Genomic DNA, 26725 nt, shown 5'->3' with positions numbered 1-26725 from the left:
TTATTAATATGTCAACTTGATTTACTCTAGGTTAAATTATATAACCTGAAATATCAAAATTTAATGAAGAATCAAGCCAGATATAATGAAATAGAATTGGTGTTAACTGAATTGAAACATACCTGTCCCAGCTCTGCCACCATTTTGTGTGATATTAGAAATGCCAATTAACCTCTTGAGCCTCATTTCCTTCATCCATAAAATCATTATTCTACAATATTCAGATTTATCTTTGGTGATAGCATATGCAATATTATATAATAGCCTTATAAATAAGAAGGCAGACTAAAGGACGTCTCTGTAACCTTAATAGGCAGGAAATTATTCCAACAGAAGACTTCAAGTCCAAAAGACCAGTGCACTAGCTTGCTGATGCCTGAAATGTTCTAGAAGGTTAAGAAACTTTTGATTACAAAGTAATAGGAAAAAACTGGCACATGCTCAAGTCCTTCGGTAACCTTATACAAACCAAGATGCTAAGAACCAGATCCAATTTTTCAGGAGAAGTTTGGAGAGAAGCACTCACTCTGTTAGTTTAGTTGGAGTGGAAGACTGTTTTCTATTTCCCGTGACCCTCTTTAGGCTCCTACCAAATGCATGCAAGAACACACACACACACACACACACACACACACACATTCTAAGTCAGGGCCCACTAACACATGAGATCAGAGTCTCATGCATTTCTCTTCAATAGAACTTAGGACTAGTTTAATTTCTTATTCCTTGAAATACTGATTGGATTTATCTCTCTCTTTCCCAAGACATTGTAAGTTTCTTAAGGACAGGAACTATAATGCACCTAATTTACTCTCCACTCTATCCCTGAATACAGAACAAGAAATGTGTCTGGCACATAGTGGGTTCACTGTAAGTATTGTTGAAACAAAAAAGCAAAAAGGAAAAATAATGAGCTTTTGGAACATGTAAGTGTCTAAGAGAAATGACATCACCAAGTGGAAGAAACGATGTTGAAAATAATCGCTGAGATACCAAACACAAATTACACCTGCTTGACATTTTTACCAAAATCTGGCTTCAAATACTTCACACCATTTATCATATTCACTTTTCTATTATTTTTCCCCTTATGGAATGTAAGTTCTTTAAGGGGAAAACCCTTGCTTTGTTCAGTTTTGTATTCCAAGTGTCTGGAATGGCAGTGCCTGGCACATAGCAGGCATCCAATAAATGTTTGTTGAATAAATGAAGGACGGAGAAAAGGATGGACTCTGGTTTCATTTTCCCAATAAGTTTACTGATTTAAAAACAATTTAACATTTTTTTTAGTGTTAAGAAAAAACTGGAAAATAATATTAACATTTTTATTGCTGTCATTTTCCCAAGGTCCAGGCAACAGAAATTTCCTTGATTCTACTGAAAATATTTCAGACATTAATTAATTACATGATAATTAAAATCTGTAGCTCTTGAACCTTCCTTTAGAGGATTCTTAAATACCTTGAGATTAATAAAATTTAAAACACATTTTTCTCCCCCTGAGGAATCTTTTTAATTTTCAAATACACATGTTTTTTGGAAATATAACCTGCATGTTTCTGATTCACTTTTACTTGCAGTGTTCCATCCCAGTTTTGGTTAGACTGATATGATAATTAACAGGCTACTGTAAGACAAACATATGCTTCTCCTGAACTCCCAACAAGTAAGCTTTCTAATAAAAGCAACACTTTCAGATAGTTTTCAAAATTCTCTGAGTTCTGAGGACCTTTATAAAAAGGTATGAAACAAAGTATGTGCTCTCTAATGGATTTTCACTAGAGATTGTTCAACTTCAATTCAAGAAGAGAAGATATACCTTAAGCAAAAGTATGAGGCGATTTAGTAATTGTCTAATGAACTGAATCAGTATAAGATCAAAAGTAAACGGAGAGAGAGGAAAGGAGAGAAAGTGTATGAGAGAGCACAGGGATATGAGCAAAAGTAGAAGGACTTTCCTTCTTGCATAATTTTGACTTTACTAGGAAATCAGTGCTGTAACAATTTATTAATATTTCATTTTCTAGGACAGTTGTAAGAAGAAATTGTGTCAGCCAGAACATTTCTCATCATATGCCTGGCCAAGTGTAATAGAAATGGACGTGATCAAATGATTGGACCATTCTGATTTACGTGGGACTGTCTAGATAACTTCATAACCAAGGGTGATTGCTACTCACAGGGCTGCCTTGCCGAATCATTACAAATCAGAAATACTGGGAACACACCCAGGCCATCTCAAGAGAAAAGACTAAAGATACATGCTTTTATATTAGAAGTTTGTTCCAGATGCAGAATTAACAGTCTTGCTTTTTTTTCTTTGTTACAATTATAGAAGTAAAATACAGAAAGAAAAAAAAAAAAAGACAAATTCTTTGATACTGGTTCAGGTGTCAGCAATTAGGTGGTACAGATTAAAGGTTTATACTTGAAATGTTGAATCCCCTTGTATTATAGTTAATATTCCACTAAAAGGCCCTCCTGCTGATTGTCAATGAATACTCATTCTTGACAATTTTAGGCTGAACCTTATGTTTAGAAAAAGACATGAAGGAAAGTTAAATTTTCGAGCCACAACCCAATTTGTAAACACTTACCTAGAAATAAGTTATACTGTTAGGGATTATTAAGAAACTTACTGTAAACTTCTGCTCTTTAAAATATCAAATAAAACGGAGAGAAAATACTAAGGAAAAGCATGCATAAAATGTCCAGGGCATGGAAAAACCCCACAGGAAAACAGGATGTTCTTCAATAATTTAGCTCTCACATTCCCCATATGTATTAATAGCTTTTTCAAGTTGGTCATTTGAAACACGAGAATTAGTGAGTCACTCTGAGCTCATACTTCCATGATCAGTAAAAGTGATTCTTATTACCAGCATCAACCATAGCGTTAGAGAAAAATACAGTTTAAAGCCTCAAGGGCCAAAGATGGGATTATCCAGCAAAGCCTGAAATAATCTACTCTGGTCAATAAAGCAGAAGAAATGAAATTTTTCAGGAACATGAAGAAGAGACTATTCTACAAGCAGTGGGAACCCTAAAGTGGTAATAATGTATGGTTTACAAATTCCTACATTCACAATGACTAACAATGAGATAAATAAATATAAACAACAGGATAAAACAAACAAATAAACAAACGGTGGCCTCTAAATTCTTTCATGAGTTTGACATAGGAGCTGATTGCTCTCTTGGTTTGTCCTAAGCAGGGGCTTGTTGCTGTGCTTTTCAAAGTGTGTTGCTCTTCCTTTCCTTGGTTGGCAGCTATAGAGGAAAGGCAATTTAATGAAGAAATGTCTTTCTGAAATGTTTTATGCAGGGTTGAAAAGAAATATTTTTTTTATCAGCATACATGACAATTTCTGGAACCTTTATATCAACTGCTAGACTTCAAAGGAGGTTATGTAATAGCCCCTGAGATTTCTTCTAATTTGAAGAATTAGAAGAATTTCTAATTTCTCTATTTTCTATCTTTTCACTGTGGTCAGCTCCCTAAGTGGAAATATTGGGTACATATACATTTCCTTGATTCAGAAAGATATATGTAATATATAATACCTAATTAGCCATAAAATTATAGGTGTGAGAAACTACATAATTGCACTGCTAGATGACCTTGCTTGCAAGAGACATAAGTTAGTACTGGATTTAGTGTACATGGACTAGTACACTTAAGGTAATGGCATTATATGCATATTACTTTATGTTTTCAATTCTAAGAGCTATTATATAGATCAAGCACAGTAATTATTATGAAAAGTAAATGGGTTGCTAGAAATTCTGTCTATTCTCCTCAATAGAAATAAAGGACTCCCAAGTCTAGTACTGCTACTTTTGCTTGTCAAATCTGTATTTAAAGCTACATATTGAAAACCTTCATCTGGTCTCACAAACTCAACATACCCCAAAGGAACTCTATGTTCCTGATCCTAAACTCATTCCTTCTCTTACACATCCTATTTCAGTTGAAGGACATCACTTTCTACCTAGCCACTTAGGCTAAATGTGCTAGAGTCAGTTTTGACCCATGCATCCTCCATATCCACTTCCTTAGTTTTTCTACTTTGCCTTCTTTATAACTTTTGCTTTTTTTTCCTCCTCTCATTCTAATTTATACCATGAATCTCAACAGTGTTCAGTCTTTTCAGGTTCAGGGAAGACATCATAAAAATGGAACACTGAACATCCTCATCTAAGCACACATTTGTGTTAGATATAGGCCAGTGTTTTGGTTGACCAAAACACTATAGTGTTTACACTATAGTGTATATTTATAGTGGAGATCAGTCTATATTGACAGTAATGTGTACATAGTATCCATCAATCCATCCATCTGTTCACATCATGAATAATATAAAACTATTCCTTCAAATAAATTCCATACATGCATCTCAGAAAGTTAGAAAGAGATATTTTGGAGTGTAATATTAGAATCTAAGGATTTATGTGTGTAGCATGGAACAAAAACTTGGCAGCATAATGATTTTCAGTATTGATTGAAAATACTTACAGATACAAGACTGAGGAGATAAAAGGCTTTATAGGAAAGTAAGAATCGATTTTTAATATACAACATTGTTATGCAGAAATGGTTCTAATGTGTATTGATTAGAAACCCTTTAAGGATAACTCTTTGATAAAAGGTCTCTCTTATGAATAGAAGTCTTAAGATTATTCAAAATGAAACTTGATAATAGGCTGATAGCTTCTGTGCTAAATGAGAATTAAAAAGCCAAGAGCACAGTGTTCTCTTTAACGTGGATAAGAACTAATCCTCTTTCTTGGAATTTGATTTCAGTTTTCTTAGCTTGTTCTAAGTATTTCTCTTCAATTATGTGCAATGAATTTATAGGTAAGTGATGTGAAAAGGGCAAGCACTACCCTAAGTTATGTATTAAAATATTATACATAAACGGTGCGATGTCAATTGAACTACATGCGTATCTTCCTGACAAAGTCAGCAAGAAGGTAACTTTTCTCTGCTGATGATATGGTTTTGCTGTCACTTCTCAAGTTCAACTTTCAGAGTCACCTGAACTTGTTGAGTAATTACTGTAAGATAGAGTGGCTTATTATCAGCTATGCCTGAAGCCAAATTGTCAGTTTATGCAAGTACTCTAAATTTCTTATGGTACATGTCAAATTTTATTCTATCAGTTCAGTTTTTGACCAAGGAGTACAGTTTACACCTGACTCATCTTGGCAAGCACATCAGGATCTAATACTACTAAAAGTCTCAAGTACTTCATAAGCCACAGAGTAATAATCACTGATTTTTCTCATATCTGCCCTCAATATTTTAGGTGAACTTTGCCTCTCAAACACTCAGAGGCAAAGAACTATGAGATCTCACTTTCAGTACATGCTCAAGCTCTTCTGTAAACTCTAAAGATTTAATAAGGAAAATCCTGGTACAAACCAGAAAATCTTGCAGTCCCTTCTATAGGAAGGTAAAACAGCCTTTACCTAGATGATACTATAAGTCAGACGCTATAATATTAATAAAATTCTGGCTGAGACTAAAGACATTTGAAACACCAAAGAAGCCATATGTTAACCAATTGGATTTACTACATGCCATTTTTGTATCAAGCTAGGTCATGAGAAACTTATATACCTGAAGAATATTAATTTAGCTGCTCTATAAATTTCTTCACAAAATTGAAAGTTAACATTTGCTTGGCTTTTATTGGTTAATAAACTGGCCACAGGAAAATGTTTCTCTCTATACATATATAACTGCCATTTAAAATATTAGGGTGAGATATAACATTATACCATTATAATTTTTTTTTAATATACTAGCAGGAAAAAAAATCCTCTCTGGGATAGCTGATATGTTTCCTTATACCAGAGAATAAAACAAAACAAAACAAATAGCCATTTTTAAAGCTATTTTGGCCTTGGCTTTAGAAAACTTAAGACAAAATTTAAATGCTCCATTGTCGCACCTAGCCTCATTTAAACTTCCAACAAATTTATTTCCTCTGCTATATGACTTTTGTTCATTCTCCTTAAAGTGGTATTTAAAATGTGTCTTTAAGCTTAAGTAACCTCAGCTCCTTTTTAAAAGTAAAAAAAGGTACAAGTTCTTGTTACTCATTCAATTTGGATCTGAAGAAGGTGATGGATATCTCTTTTTCATTCAAAACATATTGATACTAGAAAAAGAGGGTTGCCAATAAAAAATTAGGTCACACAGGAAGTAGAACTAAACTTGTTGATATCACAAGTATAAACTTTTTCAAATTTATTTATTTTTTTATTCAACCCAAGAGGAGTGTTTTCCTATATCCTAGTGTAAACAAGGGTCGTTGTTTTAACAAATAGATTTAATAATTTTCAGATTTTTAGGAATGAAAAGAGAAGATAAAGAATATTAGAGGAGGATAATCTTCACTTTCTGCAACGTTTGCCTGTAATGATCAAACATGGCCAGCAAGTGCATAAATGTGTTTGCAAACACTGCATTCTAGAACTTCATCATGAGCACATGAGATCTTCCAAACCGTTTCTAGACTTCTCAGTAAGTGGGGGAAAGCAGAGATGAAGGAACAAATAGACTTAGTGAGTCACACAGTTGCTCAAGCTATAAACAAATTTGCAACTGAAAAGCAATTAGAATTCTACATTATGAACACAAGTAGTTTTTAACAAATCTGCTTGTTGGAGATGACAAGGTTTAACGACTAAATTTACAAAGACAAATTTGTTATCAGCATCAATTTCCCTTTTATATTGGGTTTGGGTTCGAAGAAGATGCACACGTTTACTTCTCTGAGAAACCTGTGTCAATATCCTTGTCTAACAGCACCTGGAAATTTGCCAGCGCAGAGATATTTTATGAAGTGTTACCTATCCTTCCTTAAATATTTATTTAGTACCTACTCTGTGTAAGGAAGAAAATAAAAGGGAAGAGACACTGCAAATTATATGTGATAAACTCTCAAATAATAAAATTATACCCTAGTGAGGAAAGAAGAACTAGTCATATGTCTTAGGATAAGATACCTATTATCTATCTTCTGTTTGGCCATCCATCAATCCATCCATCATCCACCCACCCATCCCTCCATTCTTCTATCTATTATGTGAATATAACTTGATGAATTTGTTTATCTTGTATGATTAATCATTATCTCTGAAAATTATTCCCAAAGAAGAAAATGTTAAAATTTCCCAGTTAAGATGACATCCCTGGAGAATGTCTCCCAAAGTAATTCCATTGCATGGGGTGTGTGTGGGGGGGAACCTCGTGTAGACATATAAGTTTTGGCATTTTTTCTCAAAGTGTCAATCCTCTTTATTATTTGAATCATTTAGCAATGATGCTTCTGATTACAGTCAGGTGATGAGACACTAAGCATTCTTGGTGTTCTGAGGGGGATAGGGAATCCCACCACTGACAGCTGGGCTGCTCAGAGAACTAGACCTAAGTTAGCCCCATGCAGAGGCAGTAGTAATTATTTTATGACATGCAAGTGATATTAAAAACATGCCCTGTACATTATATTCGACTCTGAGCAGGGAGCTTGTAAAGGAACACATTGGACACTGGTGAGGGGGCTTTGCCCATGTATGCAGGCAGATCATGATTAGTTCATGATTAAGTGACACCTTCTCTGGCATAATTGTTGAATGATACACAAATGTCATGCATATGCCTGGGTGTTAGAGGTTCCAGGTAGCCTATAGAAATACCTTCCCTCTCTCAGATGCTCACCAGCTGTAACACATGGTGGACAGACCAAAGCCCTGGCTATAACCTAGTGAGTACTTTGTTCAGAACACCCTGCCTGCCTGAGATCCAACACTTGTCTATCTAGAAAACTCTTCTTTATTTTTCAAAACCAAGTTGAAGAGTTACCTACTCTGTGAAGCCTGTCCTTATTCCTTTACCTCCTGGCACATCAAATAACTTCCTCTTCTTTACTACTTGTATACTTTGGACATGTTAATAAATTAATGGTTAACTATAGATTACTATATTATAATTATTTGTTTTCTGACCATCTGATTAGGAGGGAAACAAATTATATTAAAGCAAGGAGAAAATATAATTTTTTTTGAGACAGGGTCTCACTTTGTCACTTGGGCTAGAGTGCAGTGGCATCATCATAACTCACTGCAACCTCCAACTCCTGGGCTCAAGCTATCCTCTTGTCTCAGCCTCCCAAGTAGCTGTGATTATAGGTGTGCATCACCACATCTAGCTAATTTTTTCTATTTTTTTTTTTGTAGATACAGGGTGTCACTATGTTACTCACGATGGTTTCAGACACCTAGTCTCAAGGCATCCTCCCACCTCAGCCTCCCAAAGGGATAGGATTACAGACTTAAGCCACCATGCCTGGCCTATTTCCTACTTTTAACAAATATTCTTCTTAGACAGTAGACAAGTTTCAAGGTATTTTACTTGTATTCGTGCTACAACTTTGGAAAATATAACTCTAAACTGTATGATATTTTATAATTGTTGATGAAACTAATATAATACAGGTCTTTTTCAAAGCACACCTGATTCACTCATACACATACAGGCACACACACATAAGAGAAAACTACATATGTAGTTTTTCTTTTTCTTTCTGTTATCCAACCCCATTTCTAGTATATCCTAGTTAGTTGATCTATAAAACTCAGGCTAGTCTACACCATTAACCAGGATCCTAAGTTGCAGACATCACACCTTGGTAGAAATAAGGAGGTTCTCCAGAGCTAATCTAGCAAAGTCAATCTTTAAAGCAAAATAAAGTGTCCCAATGACATTCTGAGAGGCAAGAAATGGAGAATCATATCTTTTGATATTTAAGAATACTCTCAATATTTGAATCGCTTTGTGGCCATATATTTAATGAATACTCACAGACTTCACATAACTATTAAGGTTTTAAATATATGTGGACACTTTATTCTAATATGCTATGAAAGAACAAATAGCTCCATAGACTATCTGTACCTTGTCTTCAATCCTTCGGTGATTTCATGAGTAATTTCTGTTACCCTGACAACATTTATAAATAAATGATTTACCCTAACTCTGATTGCATTGCCCTGGTAATTTGATGTTTTCTAGAAAGTCTGACATGGAGTTTATTTTAGCTGCATATTTTCTTTCTTTAGGAAATAAAGATTTAATAGATTGGATACCTAACATTGTATTTCTATCTCAATTATACTTAATATGTTAAGTAGCTATTAAAGAAATTATGTTGTCTGTGCAGAAGCTGTGTAGTTTGATCATGTCCCATTTATTTATTTTTGTTGCTGCTGTGATTGCCTTTGGGGACTTCTTCATAAACTCTTTGCCCAGGCCGATGTCTAGGAGAGTGTTTCCAACTTTTTCCTCTAGAGTTCTAATAGTTTCATATCTTAGGTTTAAGTCTGTTATCCAGCGTGAGTTGGTTTTTGTGAGAGGTGAAAGGTGTGGGTCCTGTTTTAGCCTTCTACAGGTGGCTATCCAGTTTTCCCAGCACCATTTATTGAAGAGAGATTCTTTTCCCCAGCGTATGTTTTTGTCTGCTTTGTCAAAGATGAGATGGCTATATGAGGATGGTTTTATATCAGGATTCTCACATCTGTTCCACTGGTCAATATTCCTGTTTTTGTGCCAATACCATATTGTTTTAATTACTACAGCTTTGTAGTATAGTTTGATATCTGGCAAATTAATGCCTCCCATTTTGTTTTTGTTGCCTAGAATTGCTCTTGATATTCGGGGTCTTCTTTGGTTCCATACGAAGCGTAAAATTATTTTTTCTATGTCTGTGAAGAATGCTGATGGGATTTTAATAGGTATTGCATTGAATCTGTAGATCAGTTTGGGTAGTATAGACATTTTGATGATATTGAGTCTGCTGATCCACGAGCATGGTATGGATTTCCATCTGTTTACATCCTCTGCTATTTCCTTCCTCAGTGTTTCATAGTTCTCCCTGTAGAGGTCTTTTACCTCTTTGGTTAAATATATTCCTAGGTACTTTAATTTCTTTGTTGCTATTGTGAAGGGAATTGAGTCTTTGATTTGGTTCTCAATTAGATTGTTGTTGGCGTATATGAATGCCTCTGATTTCTGTGTATTGATTTACAGAATGGGAGAAAATTTTTGCATCCTATGCATCCGATAAGGGACTGATAACTAGAATATACTTAGAACTCACGAAAATTAGGAAGAAAAAATCAAATAACCCCATTAAAAAGTGGGCAAAAGACTTGAACAGAATTTTTTCTAAAGAAGACAGAAGAATGGCCAACAAACATATGAAGAAATGCTCAACATCTCTAATCATCAGGGAAATGCAAATCAAAACCACAATGAGATATCACTTAACCCCAGTGAGAATGGCCTTTATCAAAAAATCTCCAAACAATAAATGCTGGCGTGGTTGCGGAGAGAGAGGAACACTCCTACACTGCTGGTGGGACTGCAAACTAGTTCAACCTCTGTGGAAAGCAATATGGAGATACCTTAAAGCGATACAACTGAATCTACCATTTGATCCAGCAATCCCATTGCTGGGCATCTACCCAAATGATCCAGTGACACTCTACAAAAAAGACACCTGCACTCGAATGTTTATAGCAGCACAATTCATAATTGCAAGGCTGTGGAAACAGCCCAAGTGCCCATCAATCCAAGAATGGATTAATAAAATGTGGTATATGTATACCATGGAGTACTATTCAGCTCTAAGAAACAACGGTGATATAGCACATCTTATATTTTCCTGGTTAGAGCTGGAACCCATACTACTAAGTGAAGTATCCCAAGAATGGAAAAACAAGCACCAGATATATTCTCCAGAAAACTGGTATTAACTGAGTAGCACCTAAGTGGACACATAGGTACTACAGTAATAGGGTATTGGGCAGGTGGGAGGGGGGAGGGGGGTGGGTATATACATACATAATGAGTGAGATGTGCACCATCTGGGGGATGGTCATGATGGAGACTCAGACTTTTGGGGGGAGGGGGGGAAATGGGCATTTATTGAAACCTTAAAATCTGTACCCCCATAATATGCCAAAATAAAAAAAAAATTAAAAAAAAATAAAAAAATAAACATTGAAAATATTAATGTTAATTTAAAAAAAAAAAAAAAGAAATTATGTTGTCAACATCTTTATGAAGGAACTGGCAAGGCAGTAATATTCTGGTTTACTAATGGTGAAGTAATGAAAAAATTCTAAGTACTATCCAAGGACACATTGGAGATCGTGTATGATTGAAATTTTGCCTCTTGGCAGCTGTCAGTCTCATGTCCAGAATGCTGTGCCTGCAGTTTTAAAAAGTAATACATTATGTCTTGAGCTCTTCTTTCTTTTTAAAGGTCCATAGTAAAATAACATAAAACCACATGCAGAAAGACAGGCTACATGAACACACACACACACACACACACACACACACACACACACACACACACACACAAATCCATCTACACATTCCCAAGTTAGAATATTTCATTCAGCCAGGGCCAACTTTTATGTTACTGTATGTAGAGACAGTTGGCCATCTAGATGCAACCACATGTATTTTAAAGATATATTGGTGCCTAGCACTTTGCAGCTTCAAATCACCATATCAGAGAAAATTTTAAATATATTATACATTTTTAGATTTCAAAAGATTCTAGAATCACCACTGCTTTTAGACACTCCTGTGTTTAGGAGGCAGGGATCTTAGGCAGCGGGGAATATTCTCTCCATAAAAGTTTTTGGAAGCTCTACCTGAAAGATGAATGTTACTACCAAAATTATTTTTATGCATATAAAATTACTTTATGTACAGAGGCTTTTGCATAATGGCATTTAACAATGCAGTAAAAGTTAAATTTTTTTCTATTTATGATTGATTCATACAGTATTCCACTGGAAATTATTACTTTTTCCAAACATATAGGTGATGTAATTTACTTTTTCTGTTTTACATTTTCCAAAGTAAATCTAAATTCTAGACAATAGTGTTGGGATTGTCAAACTAATAAAAAATGTGTAGGAAAGTCTGCCAGATTTGACTGCATGAAAGTTGTACTTCAATAAACTACAGTTTACCTTTCTAACCAAATCTTTCTCTCCCTTATTCCGTAACACAACATTTCACGTAAGGCAGGCTATTTGCCTCTCTGCCCCTACTCCCCTTCAAAATAACCTGAGAACCCCTCCTACACTTTTTATGTATTATTCTAATCTAAAATGCCTTCTTTTTTCTTTTTAACCCCAAGAGCACCACTCATCCTTTAAGGTCATGTTTATGTATCATTCCTCCCTGTCCTTAACTGTTCATAGAGGCCTCTTCATTTTTAATGTTACATAATTGCTAAACATTTGAACATACTTTCAGATGTATATTTTTAATTAAATCATCTCAAGCATATAAAAATTTTCTCGACCATTAGATCGTATTCCATCAGGACAGATTTTTTATTTTTTCTCCTCCATTTCTACAATATCCAGAAGAATATTCTGTACATATTTGATACTCAAAAATACTTTTTTTATTAGTTGTTGATTTTTTTTTTATTGAACCCAAGTTTCTCACATGAGTCAATGACTAGTAGAAATAAGGGCTCAGGAAAAGAAAGACTGACTCAAGTGAACATTTGAGGAAAACATTCCTTAAATTTCACCACAATGAAGGTCATTAAAAAACTATGTACATTATTAAAATAAGTTATTGATTTATAACTTTCTAATATCTAGAAATTTCTTATTAAGCTGTTGGCAACAGATGACTTTTATATGCAATATATTTAATTTTAGATCTATATGGCCTAGAAATCAATCCAGTTATGGAGCAACCAATAATGCTAATTTGGTTAAGAACATGGCATTTTGTAATCCAATTGTTTTGATCAACAATTGTTTAGCAACTAAACCACTAACTATGCAACATTTGATAGAGTTTTGATGATCATATGTGATATTTACACATCCTTAAATGGAGTATAAAGGTTTAGTTTCCAGAGAACATATCTGACAGGAGTAATGTATTACTTTTTAAAAACTGGGTGTGGTGAAATAAATGTATCCTTTCCTAAAGACCAAGAGAATCTCAAAAATAGATATTTCTAATGCTATTTAAAATTTTTTCAGCATTTATAGAAAAAAGAATTCTATCAAATTAATTTTGCAAAAACTTTGTCATTCTGACATTCAAATATGACAAAAATAGCATATCTAAAAGAGAATATTGGTTGATAATTTCATTAATAAAAACTGATGCCAAAATAATAAATGAGATATTAACAAGTATAATCCAGAAGTATGTTCTTAAGAAGATACATCATGATCAAATGGAGATCGTGGCAGAATGGCTCCACCTTAAGAAATATATTAATAATTATAATATAATTAATTATATTCATAAAAGTGGCAAAAGAAAAAAGATTCTGAAAATTTCTCAGGAAACCTTTGATTAAATTAAACATCTACACCTGAATTAAAAAAAAGAAACACTTCATCGTGGCATTTTCATTACAATAAGAAATAAGTCAAAGTATATACTCCAATGCAGTTGGGCCAGAAAATAGATTATGAAATATAAGTATTTAAAATAGATGGAAAATTTAACTATTTTTGATGGCCTGGAAACTTGAGAGTGAATGAAAAAATCCTACTGGAACAATAAGGGAGTTCAGAAAGATAGTTATAAAAAAAATATTTTATATATGAACTAGAACAGGCCAAACAGCACCATGAAGAATCAACTAAACATTTTTCCAAGATGAGGTACTATGCAGAACAGACAATTAGAAACATGAGGGGAAAAAACCCACTATGCTAGATTAATAGAGTCTTAAAGGACATAATAACCAGATTTAATACATGGTTATTGATTATTTCCTGGTTTGAGTGAACAAGCTCTAAAGGTCAATTTTGGTCAGTTGAGAAAATTTGATTAGAGAACATAGAAAAATTCTTGACATGGGAAAGAGGAAATTATTAGCAGAAAATAGTAGTTTAAAAATAGTGTGTTCTGAGTGATCTGATTTTGGCAAAAGATATACAAACACATGTATGTGATATATATAATATGTATGTGAGTATGTGTGTGGATATAGATAACTAAGCAGATATAGATATAAATACACATAAACATCTGAAAACATATAACATTCAATGTTAACTTTAGTAATCTCTGGGTAAGATGAAATTGATGTTTTTGCATTCTTATTTTCACTTATCTATACATTCTAAATTTCTACAATGCTTTTGAATTAATGAATATTTTAATTAAAATAAATAAAAATAGCATACAAACTAATTAATTTTCTATACACAAAACTGACAAATGAGAAAAGATAATAAAAAATTTATAACTATAGTGCTATATTTTGAATGTGTCCCCTAAAAGTTCAAGTGTTAGAAACTTAATTTCTCTGCCCTCATGAATGGATTAATGTCAGCTCCATCCTCATGAATGAATTAATGTTGCTATAATGGAATGTGTTCATTATCATGGGAATAGTTTTGTTATAAAAGCCAGCTCTCTCTGTCTCTTTTGTTTTTGCTCTCTTGCCATGTGATGTCCTCAATGATTTTATGAAATAACAAGAGGGCCCTCACCAGATGACTGCGTCAAGCTCTTGGACTTCCCAGCTTCCAGAACCATAAACTAAATCAACTTATTTTATATATTACCCAATCTGTGGTATTCTGGTATAGCAACAGAAACCAGACTAGGACATATAGCTTCAAAAATATTCAGATGCCAAAGAAAACATTTAAATATATAGAACATATGTGAAGGAAACTTTAATGATCTATTAAGGGACCCAAAAGACCTCAAATTAATTCTTGATCAAATGAAAAGATTTTTTTTGCAGATAGAAAAAATCCAATGTTTTAAATATGTCATATTCTTGAATTTCTCATAAATTAATATATAATTCAGTGACACCAACTAAAATTTTGGTAAATTTTTTAACTTGACAAAATACTAAAGTTCTGAAAATGTAAAATAGCTAGAAAAATTCTTGAGAAACAAGAAAAAAATAATGTTGGGGACAGGTCTTACCAGTGTATAAAGTATTGTAAAGTTATTATAATCAAAACAGAGTAATGGTAAAAAAAAATAGATCAGTAGAAGAAAATAGAGTTCAGAAATAGACCCACAGAAAAAAGAGTTTTATTCTGTGATTAATATTGCCATAAAATTTTATGTCAGTAGAGAAAATATGGGTGGCTTATTTGGTAAAATTTGTTTTGAAAATTAGTTAGACATTTGGGGAAAAATACTTGGATCATAATCTCATCTCACACTACAAAATAAATTTCAAAAGTAATAATTTTTTTAAATAAAATGTACTATAAACACAGTAAACAATGGTGTTTTAAATCTTATAGTGATTAAGATATTTTGCATGGAATCCAGATGCCCTAAAGCAGGGGTTGTCAAAATGCAGGCCGTAAGCCAAATATGGCCCTCACCTATATCTGTAAATAAAGTTTTACTGGCACTCAGCCACACTCATTCATTTATGTATTGTCTATGTCTGCTTTCACAATAAACCATGGAACTGAGTAAATGTGACAGAGACCATATGCCTCACAAAACTGAAAATATTTGCTGTTTGGCTCTTTACAGAAAAAGTTTGCTGACCCTTGTTTTAAAAAGAAAGACTGATAACTTGGAATACATAAATACTAAAAATCTGCATGACAAACATCACAAAATTAAAATTTAAAGTAAATTGAGAAAATATCTAGAGTGCCTATGACAGTATAAATTTATTAATTATAAGATTTTTCCCTTTCTTTCCTCTTCTCTTCTCTTCTCTTCTCTTCTCTTCTCTTCTCTTCTCTTCTCTTCTCTTCTCTTCTCTTCTCTTCTCTCTCTCTCTCTCTCTCTCTCTCTCTCTCTCTCTCTCTCTCTCTCTCTCTTTCTTTCTTTCTTTCTTTCTTTCTTTCTTTCTTTCTTTCTTTCTTTCTTTCTTGATCTCACTCTGTCATCCAGGCTGGAGTGCAGAGCATGATCATAGCTCACTGCAGCCTTGAACTCCTGGAGTTAAGCAATTGCCTTTTATCTCAGCCTCCTGAATAGCTGCAACTACAGGCATGTGCCACTATGCCTGGCTAATTTTTATTATTATTTTTTTTTATAGAGATGGAGTATCACTATGTTTCCCAGGCTAGTCTCCAACTCCTGGGCTCAAGCAATCCTCTCACCTCAGCCTCCCAAAGTGCTAGGATTACAGGTGTGAATCACATCACCCGGCCAGAAGATCTTTTATAAATAAGAAAAGATAAATATCCTAAAAGAAATATGAGCAAAGCAAATTAGCTTGGAATTCAGAGATAAAGAAAATAAAATAAGTCAATAAACATATGAAAAACAATTCAACTCCTATAGGACTCAGAAATAAAAGAAAAACTTCAGTAAGACACCATTTACTATTTACCACATTAACAAAATATTTAAAACTTGAGCTCACTAAGTGTTGAGGCCATGGAGAAAGAAAAACTGTTTTATATAAGCTAATTTGACAATAATACATATCCAAATTTAAAACACTTGCACCTTTTTTTGCCAGCAATTTATCCTACAGATATTTTCTCACTAGTGCTCAATATTATAGTCTTGAGTTTTTGAACAAGTAGTAGAAGCAACTTAAAGAACTATGAAAAGGAAATTAGTTAAATACCTTTTGGTACATTTATACAATGGCCTATTAGGAAGCTATTAATAAAAACAGATATAGATCTATATGTAACTCACATGTAATGATATACCAAACATTCTAATATTGTGGAAAAGTAAAGTTCCCTGCAATACAATAATTGTAAAATAATCTTGTTTATATGTTAAAATACTTATTTACATGCACACACATATATACTTTCACATGCATAAAAAAATTACCTGAATGGTGACATATGAATTTGTTTACAAGGTTTACTTCTGGAGAATGGAAATAATTAATGAAGGGATCCTAGGTGGAAAATCTTTTATATTCTATAGGCTTTTGAATTATAAGGCTTGAATTTTTTTAATGTTACTTTTACTAATGTTACATAAGATTATTTCTGAAAAAAATCACTGTAGAATTTTGAAGTTTATCAATTGCAAAGTCAGTACTGCTTTCTACAGTAGTTAAAGCATCTAAGAGACTTGCTGTAGAAATTGTTTTGTTCATATTTACTTTAGCACTATATTTAAAAGGAGGTGACACTCAAAAGATTTGTACAACAAAACCTCCTAAGGTTACTTTCATTCATTTGAATTCTCTTCTAATAGAAATAGTATATATCTAGGTTAAGGTTGTTGTTTGGTTTTGGTTTCTTGCTATTTAGCTAAGAAAAGATTTGCCCTATAAGTGTGTGTGTGTGTGTGTGTGTGTGTGTGTGTGTGTGTGTGTGTGTGTGTGTGTTTATGTTAACTCCTTAGATAGCAAAAAGATTTTACACTTGATTCATTAGTAATGAAATCATGAAGGTTATGATTTTTGCTCAGCTCAGGTGTTGAAGTAAAAGGGTGGTTATCTAAACACCTAGATTTCTGAACAGAATTCTAATATTCTTTCCAAATTTAATGATAATGCCTTTTCAGAAAACATACCTGAAAATTTGTAGGACACAGACTCTAAAAATAGGCCTTAAGCCTTACCTGTTTAAAGGCAAAGAAAGACCAAATTAAGTATTCTGGGGCTTTCTTACACAGCCTTATTATATTTGCTCTTTAGCTGTAAACTTTGGGTTTATTAATCATAAAAATTATAATTTAGCCATGCCTGGCAACAAATCATCTATTGATTCAATAAGGACGTCTTGCATTTCTTAGAATACTGTAATTAGATAACCAATTTGTAATTAAGCAAAAATGAAAGCTGACCTTTCTCCCTGAGATGATATAACACTAACCATATGAAGAAAAAAAGATTTATGATTCAAATGAGCCTACATAGAATTTAAGGGAATGGAACTATATCCTCTTGGAAACTATCATCTTTTCTCCTTGTCAGTAGCACAGATGTAACAAAATATCCAATGTGCTGGAACATAGGAATTTCAATTGTGCATTCATATGACATTCCAATGTGACATGCTGCTCTGTAGTGTAGATATTTGCTGTGATCCATCAACTATTAAAATTCTGTCAGTGTAATGGTAAGATTTCAGAGTACAGTGCAGAACCCTGCGCTGAGAAGCAAAAACAAATAACCAATTGCTTTGACAAAGTCAGCATTTTTACTTCTTCACAGCAAAAAGGGAATTCCTAATTTAGCCTAACAGTGCTCTCTCCTCAGAGTCTGTTCAGGTGATCAATGACAAAGTGCAAACAAAAATGCTCTTGCTTCCCTAAGTGGGGTTTGACACCTTTCCAGGAGCTCCAAAAAGGTCCCAAGGTCCAATAACAGAGATCTTTTTATCGTGCACAAATACCAGGATGATGGTTATAAACCATGTGAGACTTTTGTACCGTTTCCCAGAGTATTTTTCTAAATCTAAAAAAAAGTACACTGTATTCTAATTAGAAAATTAAATCTCCAAAGAAACAAACTTAAATGGCAAATTTCAGCAAACTATGCACCTATGTTTTCTGTTCTTCTCTCTCATGCCTTTACTGTTCCCCTTCCTTCTGTGCATCATTCAATTCTGTCCTACCAATTGTCACCCTTCCAGTTTACCCATTTATCCATCCTAGCCAAGAGTCCAAGGGCACTGTGCTCTACTTGAAAACTTTGCTGAAGCACTGTGTTTCTCTTCAGATGCAAACCTGATTGAGACCTTAGAGCCCTTCAAGTCAAGCCTGAGAGAGAACCTGAAGGACCCCACCTCAGGAGTCAGCATGGTGATGCCTCTAACAGTGAGAGTTCATGCATGGGATTCTCTCAAAATGAGAAAAGAAAAATGTGATAGAAAAGTTGCAAGCAAATTAGAACTATTAGCAACATATTTGAGATGTGGATATTGACATTTTGAATTTATTTGTAAAGTAGGCTCCATTACTGATAAAGGAGGTACACAATGGGCATTTTTTTAAAGTTTTAGGTCTCAGATGGTTTGTAAGTAAATGAAGTAAGTACCAACCTAAGCAATTTGTCTTATTTATAGCCACAGAGGCGCTCTCTACCAAACCCATTAGCATATTAAGTTGAATAAGCATCATGAATGTCGTAAAAATAGGTGATTCTCAATAAGTTTCTTATTTTCCATTTTCTTCTTATAATAGCACTCACTGTATATAATTGGGTTAATGTGAAGCATAATGAGAAGTCTACTTTTATAACAATAATAATTTATTGTTTGTTGTTTGCCAGGAACTATTTTAAGAGCTTTAATATTTTATTTTACTCAATGAGCAAAGCACATAATTATTCAGGTATTATTATGTCCATGTTACAGATAAGAAAACTGGCTCAGGAAGTTTAAATAAATTGCCCAACACCCTATAGCTAAGAAGAGTTTTCTATCCCAATGAGTCTAATCAAGAACCCATGCTATTAATCATCAAGCTCCTCATTTATTTTTATCAGATCTATGCATTTTTTTTCTTGCTGTTTGATGGCTTAAGTATTTTTATATTTTAGTATCATAGAGTGGTTAATTTAACCCATACTTTGATGATGAAACTAAGGCCAGTTGGATAAAGTTACTTATGCAATATACACAACAAGACTGCTACAGAGCAGTTGATGGTATAAACTCCCTGTTTCCATGACAGTAGTTTTTTTTATGTTAAAGATAACAAAAGTGGTGGGTGGCCCAGTCTCTTCTTTTTTCCAGGAATCCGCCCCAGCCATAAACATTACAGTTTAAACCTAGTTGCCTAAGTCCAAATATGATGCACAATCTAGTCATGGGCAGTGATATAATATCAGTGAGATGAAGCCACAGCAAGGAATATCCAAAGGGACAAATTAAAACACACACACATACACACACAGACACCCCTCCCCCCATTGCTCTAGGAAGATGTGTGAGAAATAATACATGCAAACATAGGGCTGAAGCTGTGCTTGGGTAAAGAGGGAGGTATATTAAAATCTTTGCTAATGTCCTGTGTTACAGTTTAAATAAAGACCCATATAATCTATCTTCCCTTCTAACTTCTCTAGAAATACTGAAGACTCTTACATACTTAGACAAAATATTCCAACTTTGCCAGATGTGCATTCCTTTTGGCCACAAAGAGATGATGGTGAGCTTCAGTGTGAGGACTAAAGATTAGTGATCTGTAGATGAACACATTATGTTTTTTAGAAGGTGGTTGTTTCCTTCTAGAAAGTCTCCTCTTTAGAACTTGGCAAGACTTCCTTTTTTCTTTGTTGGCTCAGTCTGCGCTATGCTATATATTGGTTTGGCAGCACATATTGAATTTTACCTTATGACTTGGACAGAAAAGTTTAGCCTGGATATGTTGCATATTGGTATGATTTGCAGAACATAGACCAGATGAACTCAGAAAGCCCCCCAAGGTGTGTAAATAATAGTAAATAGAGGGATTTGCAAATTATGGTCCAAAATTCTGCTGTGGTAAGCTACATATATTTTATTCTTTAAATAAAAAACAAACTATTGAAGTGTCAAGAGCAACATGGAAAGTTCCATATTTAAAAAACAAAATGGACAAAGCCCAAATGTAAAAACCAGATTCTCTGATCCTGAGTCCAGGAAACGGACATCTGCATATTTAGCTCCCTGGTATTTAATATGTGCTACTGTACTTAAACTGATCTTCTAAAGGGGGTAAAACGTAGCATTGTTTCTTCTTTGTACAACTAACACATTCAATAATAATAAAGATAATAGTAATAATTATGCATAGCATGCCATGCTTTCTACATTATTCTCACATATGCTCTCTTATTTGATTCTTCCAAAAGCACTGTTAAATATAGCGACAGAAAAGGAAACAAAGGCACAGATGAGGAAACAAAGGCATTCCCAGGAGAGTCACCAGAGACCCTGTCACACAACTTCCAGTCTGGGTACTTTTCCCTGTCTCGCACTCTCATGAGTGTGTTGCTATTGAAACCTCTATCTTGTGCTTCTATAGAGCTAGAAAGCCTGGAAGACCTAGACAAAGATAAATGGAGTCATTAGCCTCCAGTCTGGATTCTAATGTAGTTTGTCATACTTTTCACTTGAAACTGATGCAATATTGTGCCACGAGATGGAAAATCTAGCAAGTAGAAAATAGAGTTTGAATATATTTTTTTGGAAGATATTTTCCACTACAGAAAAAGAGAACAGCTATAGTTAGTTAATAGAAACAATATTTATCCACCTAGCTATTTATCTACATCCATCTAGTAGTAGACAACTACCTTCATATTTGAAATATATCACTTCAAATCAACACTTGGCCATGATACCTAAAATTGTCCCCAAAGTACATTAAAATGCGGCTAAAGAAAACAAAGGATAACAGAAAGAGAAGAGAAACAAAAAGACTTTCCTTTTACAATGAATTTACTTGTCCAGAGTTCTGAGCTCCTGCATGAAGCAGAAATTCCTCGTTCATAAGAAATCACAGGCATCAGCTTGGGAGGTTGACTGCTATTTCCTCCAATAAAGTTTTCTCACTATTTCTCTCTCTCGCTCTCTCTCTTTCTTACTCTCTCTATCTCTAACTCCCTCTTGTACATGCTTTTGTAGAATTTCAGGAACAGCTTTTTATCTGGAGAAAATGGCTGCCTGAGCGAGTTACAGAATATAATAAAAGCTTTACCCCAAAGCTTCTATGCATTCCAAAAGCTTGCACTTGGATAATAGAAACATTTAGCCTCAGGTGACTGAGAACACTTACTGTTGGTTGCATAACGTATGGCGGATGAGGCATCCATGAAGTGCTCTGGACCTATGCATCAAACAGCATTTATTAGCACAAGGCAATCACAGAGAGAACTTGGTTCTTGCGTTCAGTGGAGTCACACTAGGTCATAAGAAAGTGGAGTCCATCTGACTTTACAGCTAATTGGTGCTCAAAACCAAGGATAAAAAGGGAATTCTTAGACTTGATTAATTTGGTCCCTGAAACATGGTAAAATGTAAAGCAACTTCTCATTTCACTGCAGCTGGCTTCAGTGCTCGCACGGATCAAGCTAAGTCTTGGAACATATTTTGAGGTTGATGTTGAAGACTAAAGTCTTAGAAGGCCTCAGAGACCATTTGGAGGTCAACTCCCAGGGGATGCCCTGGGAAGTAATGAAGGAAGCCATAGTTGACTGCTAAGACTTCCTCTTTTTCTGTCACCAGTTATAACTTCAAATGCTCAAGTGATCTCATCTTGGAAATATGTCCAAGTGGTAAAAGTTATGGTAAGAACTAAAGAGATAAACCAGAAATTTGGGGGAGTGACTTGGGTTAAACCCAAGTTAAGCAAGTTTGCAATTTTTTTTTCCTCTCTTGGTAATTGGTATGACAAATACAAATGAGTATTTGAGCCAGCCAACTGTTCTTATATGTACCATGTGTCAGCCAAATGAGAAAGTCAGCCTTTATAAGCTGAATGTCACATAGAGAACCCCGAAGACTTTGTTTTTCAATATACTCATATCAACAAAATTGCCAATGCACTTTGGATTAAAAAAGCAATAGTGGTGAAAAGAGAGAATCAGCAACATAGGAAATTGCTCTAATCCCTTTTTGAGAAAAGGGAGCTGGAGTTAAATTCCACTTATGAGCCCTCCCAAGTAAAATCACTTTTCTGTGGATATTTTATTCCTGTCACCAAAGTGCTCTACACTGTGGCTCCATGGGTGGTCTTGGCTCAAACAGAGGCCAAGATTAGGAAAAAAAAAAAAAAAGAGGAAATACAAACACACACACACACACACACACACACACACACACACACACACACACACACATTACAACCAGACAGGCTTGTGGGAAGTACAAAAACTGGACAGCACCTGCACATGTCCTCAGGGGTCCCAAGGAAAGGCAATTAAGAAATCAGCCATTCGGCGACCCTCTAATCCAATTCAAACAAAAGTCTATTCCATTCGCCCACGGATACGTTTCAAGAGTCTGAGTGCAGTAAAAGAATGAAAATGATCTGCTGCAGGGGGAATCAGTTAAGGGAAAATACATATAGTCTCAAGTTTGATGCTCTGACAGCTGGGACATCCTGAAATGTAGTGGCAGAATAAGGTGAAACTTCACCGAATTAGTAACAGTCAGCAACATTACAGCTTTACTCATTGTACAACATCCACCCCAAGGATCTGCAAAATATAGAGAAGCACATGCATGCACACACTTTCACTCTCTCTTTCTCTCTCCAAACTTTTAAAAAATGACACTAGACTCTTTCTACATGCAGCATTTATAGGCATTTTCTAATTAGAATTGAAAGACTTGTTTAAAGAACAATATTAGGTAGAGAACAGCAGGGAGTAATATCACATATTTGATAACTCAAAGGAATACAATTCAAATTTTTTTTTTGAGGAAGAAGTGTGACTACTTCAATCCACCTGTGTAGTTGGAACTAACTGGTTACGACATCTGGTTTAGGACACACACGGAGGCTCAGATTTTCCAGCATCTCAACATGCGGAACCCCTGAGGTCTCTTTTGGTTCTGGAACTGAGAATGAAGTAAGGATAGAGAGTAGAAACAATGTTTTACCAGTTTGGTAATCTTCTCTATTTCTTGGGAAGTATGATTTACACATCTGCCTGTGTAGCTTTACCAGGGACAACCAGGACAAAATGAGATGACAATGATAAACTATCCTGGTGTGAGGGAACGAATTGCTAGAAATGTGCTTTTAGAAAGGACACAATAGGGAATGTGAACAACCAAAATAACACACAACAAAAAAATAATTTCCCAGTGGTAAGAGAGCTGTGTTAATAATGTTGGTTGGAAAGTAGCGTAATCATGAAAACTCAGCGGGAAGAATGAAAAGCATAGTGGATCTTAGTATTCAGTGAATTGATGCAAACAGGCCTTTGAAAGTATAGGCTGATTGATAACTTCAGCATTATTGCATTAAGATGTGACTCAAGTATATAAGGAAAATTTTTCTTTTAATTCCACCTATGTCCTTTTTGCCTCTAAATAGTGTATTACTGGCAAGGAAAGATCTCTCCTGAGGTGCAGGTAAATTGGACATACCTGGTATGTGGAGACAGGGGAAGCAGCAATGAATGGCGTGATAGATGTCTGTGGAATCATGCGGTTGGTTGCAATACTGTACGGTGAAGAATAAAATCTGCAAACAGAAAACAAACAAAAAAAAAGAAGATTCATGAAGCTGCTGCATGCCTGGCCGCTAATCAAATGCCATCAAGCACCTCTGGGAAAGACAGATTTCTACCCGCATGTTTTTCCACCAACTGTTAACAGGAGCATCCAGGAGATTTACAGTATCTGATTCCACTAAAAGAAATAAATTGTTCTGAACAAAATGACAATGATGAGTCATCTTATAAAATTAGCCACACAAAATCTCTCTCTTATGCCAAGTGAATGAGTCTTTAACCAACAGAAGAAGAAGAGCCATAGGCATTGCTATTTTTTTTTTTTTAAGGGCAATGTCATTTGAAAGCTCTTTGAAAGAAAGGTAAAATAAAAACACTAAGCTGTATAAAGGTGGATGATGTTACACACACAGGAATTGCATCTACCCATTCAGGAAATAAGGATCAGTTTCTAGAAAGTTCTGGATATTTTGTGCTAGGCTTGGGCCCATGCCCTCATGCAGAAAATACTTTCTCCATGAAAAGAGAAGAAAGAGGATAATTTTTGTTAAGGTTGGAACAAGAATGTTTTTTGATTTAATCAAGGCACTGGTGGAGATATTAGATCTGTATGATATATCCCTGTAGACTTTGTGAAAAGCACTTAATTTTCTAATCGCCCAGAGCCCTTAATTGAACAGTTATAGACAGATATCAGATGGGGTCAGGAATTCCCAAATTAGAAGAGGGATGGATGATCCTCCTGGAGATCTATTAAAGGGTTGGTTCTGGATATGAAAATAGTGGCAAGCTCATCTCTGCTCAGACTATACTGTAGAGTCCATAAGTTACCTAATGTTCAAATTCTTCAGCTGAATTTTAAATCATGTATCCTGCTTCATGTCTTGCTGATAAGTGAAAGGCTAGAGTGGCCAGCCACAGAATTTATGAAACCAGATTGCCTGAGATGGAATATGGAAGTGATGTGAAGATAAACTGGAAAAATGTCTATCAGGAATAATGATATTATTACTTTACTTTTCTGTATTTTAGCAAAACTTAATTTTTAATAGTATTTTTTAATAGTATAATTTGAGGGACAAAGTCTTCATCAAGCCTCATGGTCACTGATATTTTGAGTAGAGAATTCCATGAGTTATTTTTCTAAGAAAGCCTTCCATAAGACTCTCATTGAATGTAGAATATCTAGGGTTTAAGGTTAGCAGAATGCAATGTTCAATTTTGAGTTACTATAAGTCTTCAAGCAGCAATTATGGAATTATAGTACTAAATTTACTTTATCTCTTAACAAGGAGTTTATAAGGGCATACTCTTTTGATTAAAAAAAAAGTAAAGATAAAAAAATTACCTCATTATACAGTACATCCTTATTTCCATACACACTGGACCCCTAAGTTTATAGTTGTGAAGTTTAAGAAAAATACATTGACTATACATCTATTAGAATGGCAAGAAAACAAAAGATGATACTAAGTTAAAAAAAAAAAAAACAATACTAAGTGGTGACAATAATGCAGAAAAAGTAGAACTCTCACACATTGCTGGTGGGAAAGCAAAACAGTATGCCACTTTGGAAAAGAGCTTAGCAATTTCTTGTGAAGTTAGACATACATATACCATATGACCCAGCAATCCCACTCCTCGGTACTAACTGAAGATAAATAAGAACTTTTGCTACACAAAAACCTTCATGCAAATGTTTATAGCAGCTTTATTTGTACTTGCTCCAAACTGGAAATAACCCAAATATCCTTTAACTGAATCCATGAATAAACTGTGGTACATCCACACAATGGAACACTACTTAGCAATAAAAAGGACATAACTACTGATACATTCAACATGATGAATCTAAAGTGAATTACGCTAAATGAAAGAAGTCTGATTCAGAAGGCTGTACACTATATAATTTCATTGTATTGCAATACAGAAAAGGCAAAACTATAGTGGGATTGGGGAAAGGGCTGATTCCAAAGGAGCATGAGGAAATTTGGAAATATAGAAGGGCGGTGGCTATTCTATATCTTGATTGTTGTAGCAGTTGCATGCTCGTGTCTGTTCTTCAGAATCATAGAATTGTACCCTAAAAAGAGTGAATATACTCCATATAAATTATACCTAATTAATTTTACTGTAAGAAAAAAAGACAATTACCATGTAAGAAAGCTTTCATTCTTCCAATTTAAAAAATTACTGAGCATTTAATATGTATAGAACAAAGACTCTAAAACATACTATAGAATTTCTTTATTTATTCACTTGAATTGTAGTTTATTCTTACACTAATCAGCCTAAACCCTCCAAAAGCTTTCTATTGCAGTGAGAACCAAATTTGAACTCGTACTGGCCAGTGCAATCAGGTAACTTTCTACCTCTCTGATATGTTTTTTCCTACCCCTCTCCCCGCAGTCAACCAGAATGCAACCACACTTACTCTCTTCTGTGCCATGATCTCATCATTCTCACTCCCATCTGTTCACTGAACTTGCAATTCTCTTTACCTAGAATGCTCACTTCTCCAAATCTTCATACGGCTGCCTCTTTTTCATTTTTGGTCT

General features: G+C 34.5%; 1 protein-coding gene across 7 annotated transcripts in view; it reads right to left on the bottom strand.

The window, feature by feature from the left end:
- RBMS3 (RNA binding motif single stranded interacting protein 3) overlaps positions 1-26725 on the bottom strand; it is a 675854-nt gene that overhangs the window by 90501 nt on the left and 558628 nt on the right. For 5 of the 7 annotated variants that reach the window (XM_076005939.1, XM_076005920.1, XM_076005915.1 and 2 more), the window contains 2 exons: positions 24082-24178; positions 21761-21811 (listed from right to left, as the gene is read on the bottom strand). In XM_076005939.1, coding sequence (XP_075862054.1) covers positions 21761-21811; positions 24082-24178 — 148 coding nt within the window. The remainder of the gene's footprint in view (positions 1-21760; positions 21812-24081; positions 24179-26725) is intronic. The other 2 variants (XM_076005926.1, XM_076005925.1) reach the window with 1 other exon arrangement.

The sequence above is a fragment of the Microcebus murinus genome, chromosome 1, assembly GCF_040939455.1.
Source record: "Microcebus murinus isolate Inina chromosome 1, M.murinus_Inina_mat1.0, whole genome shotgun sequence".
NCBI classification, from domain to species: Eukaryota; Metazoa; Chordata; class Mammalia; order Primates; family Cheirogaleidae; genus Microcebus; species Microcebus murinus.
The sequence above is the reverse complement of the archived record's forward strand: the minus strand, read 5'-3'. Positions and strand labels throughout refer to the sequence as shown.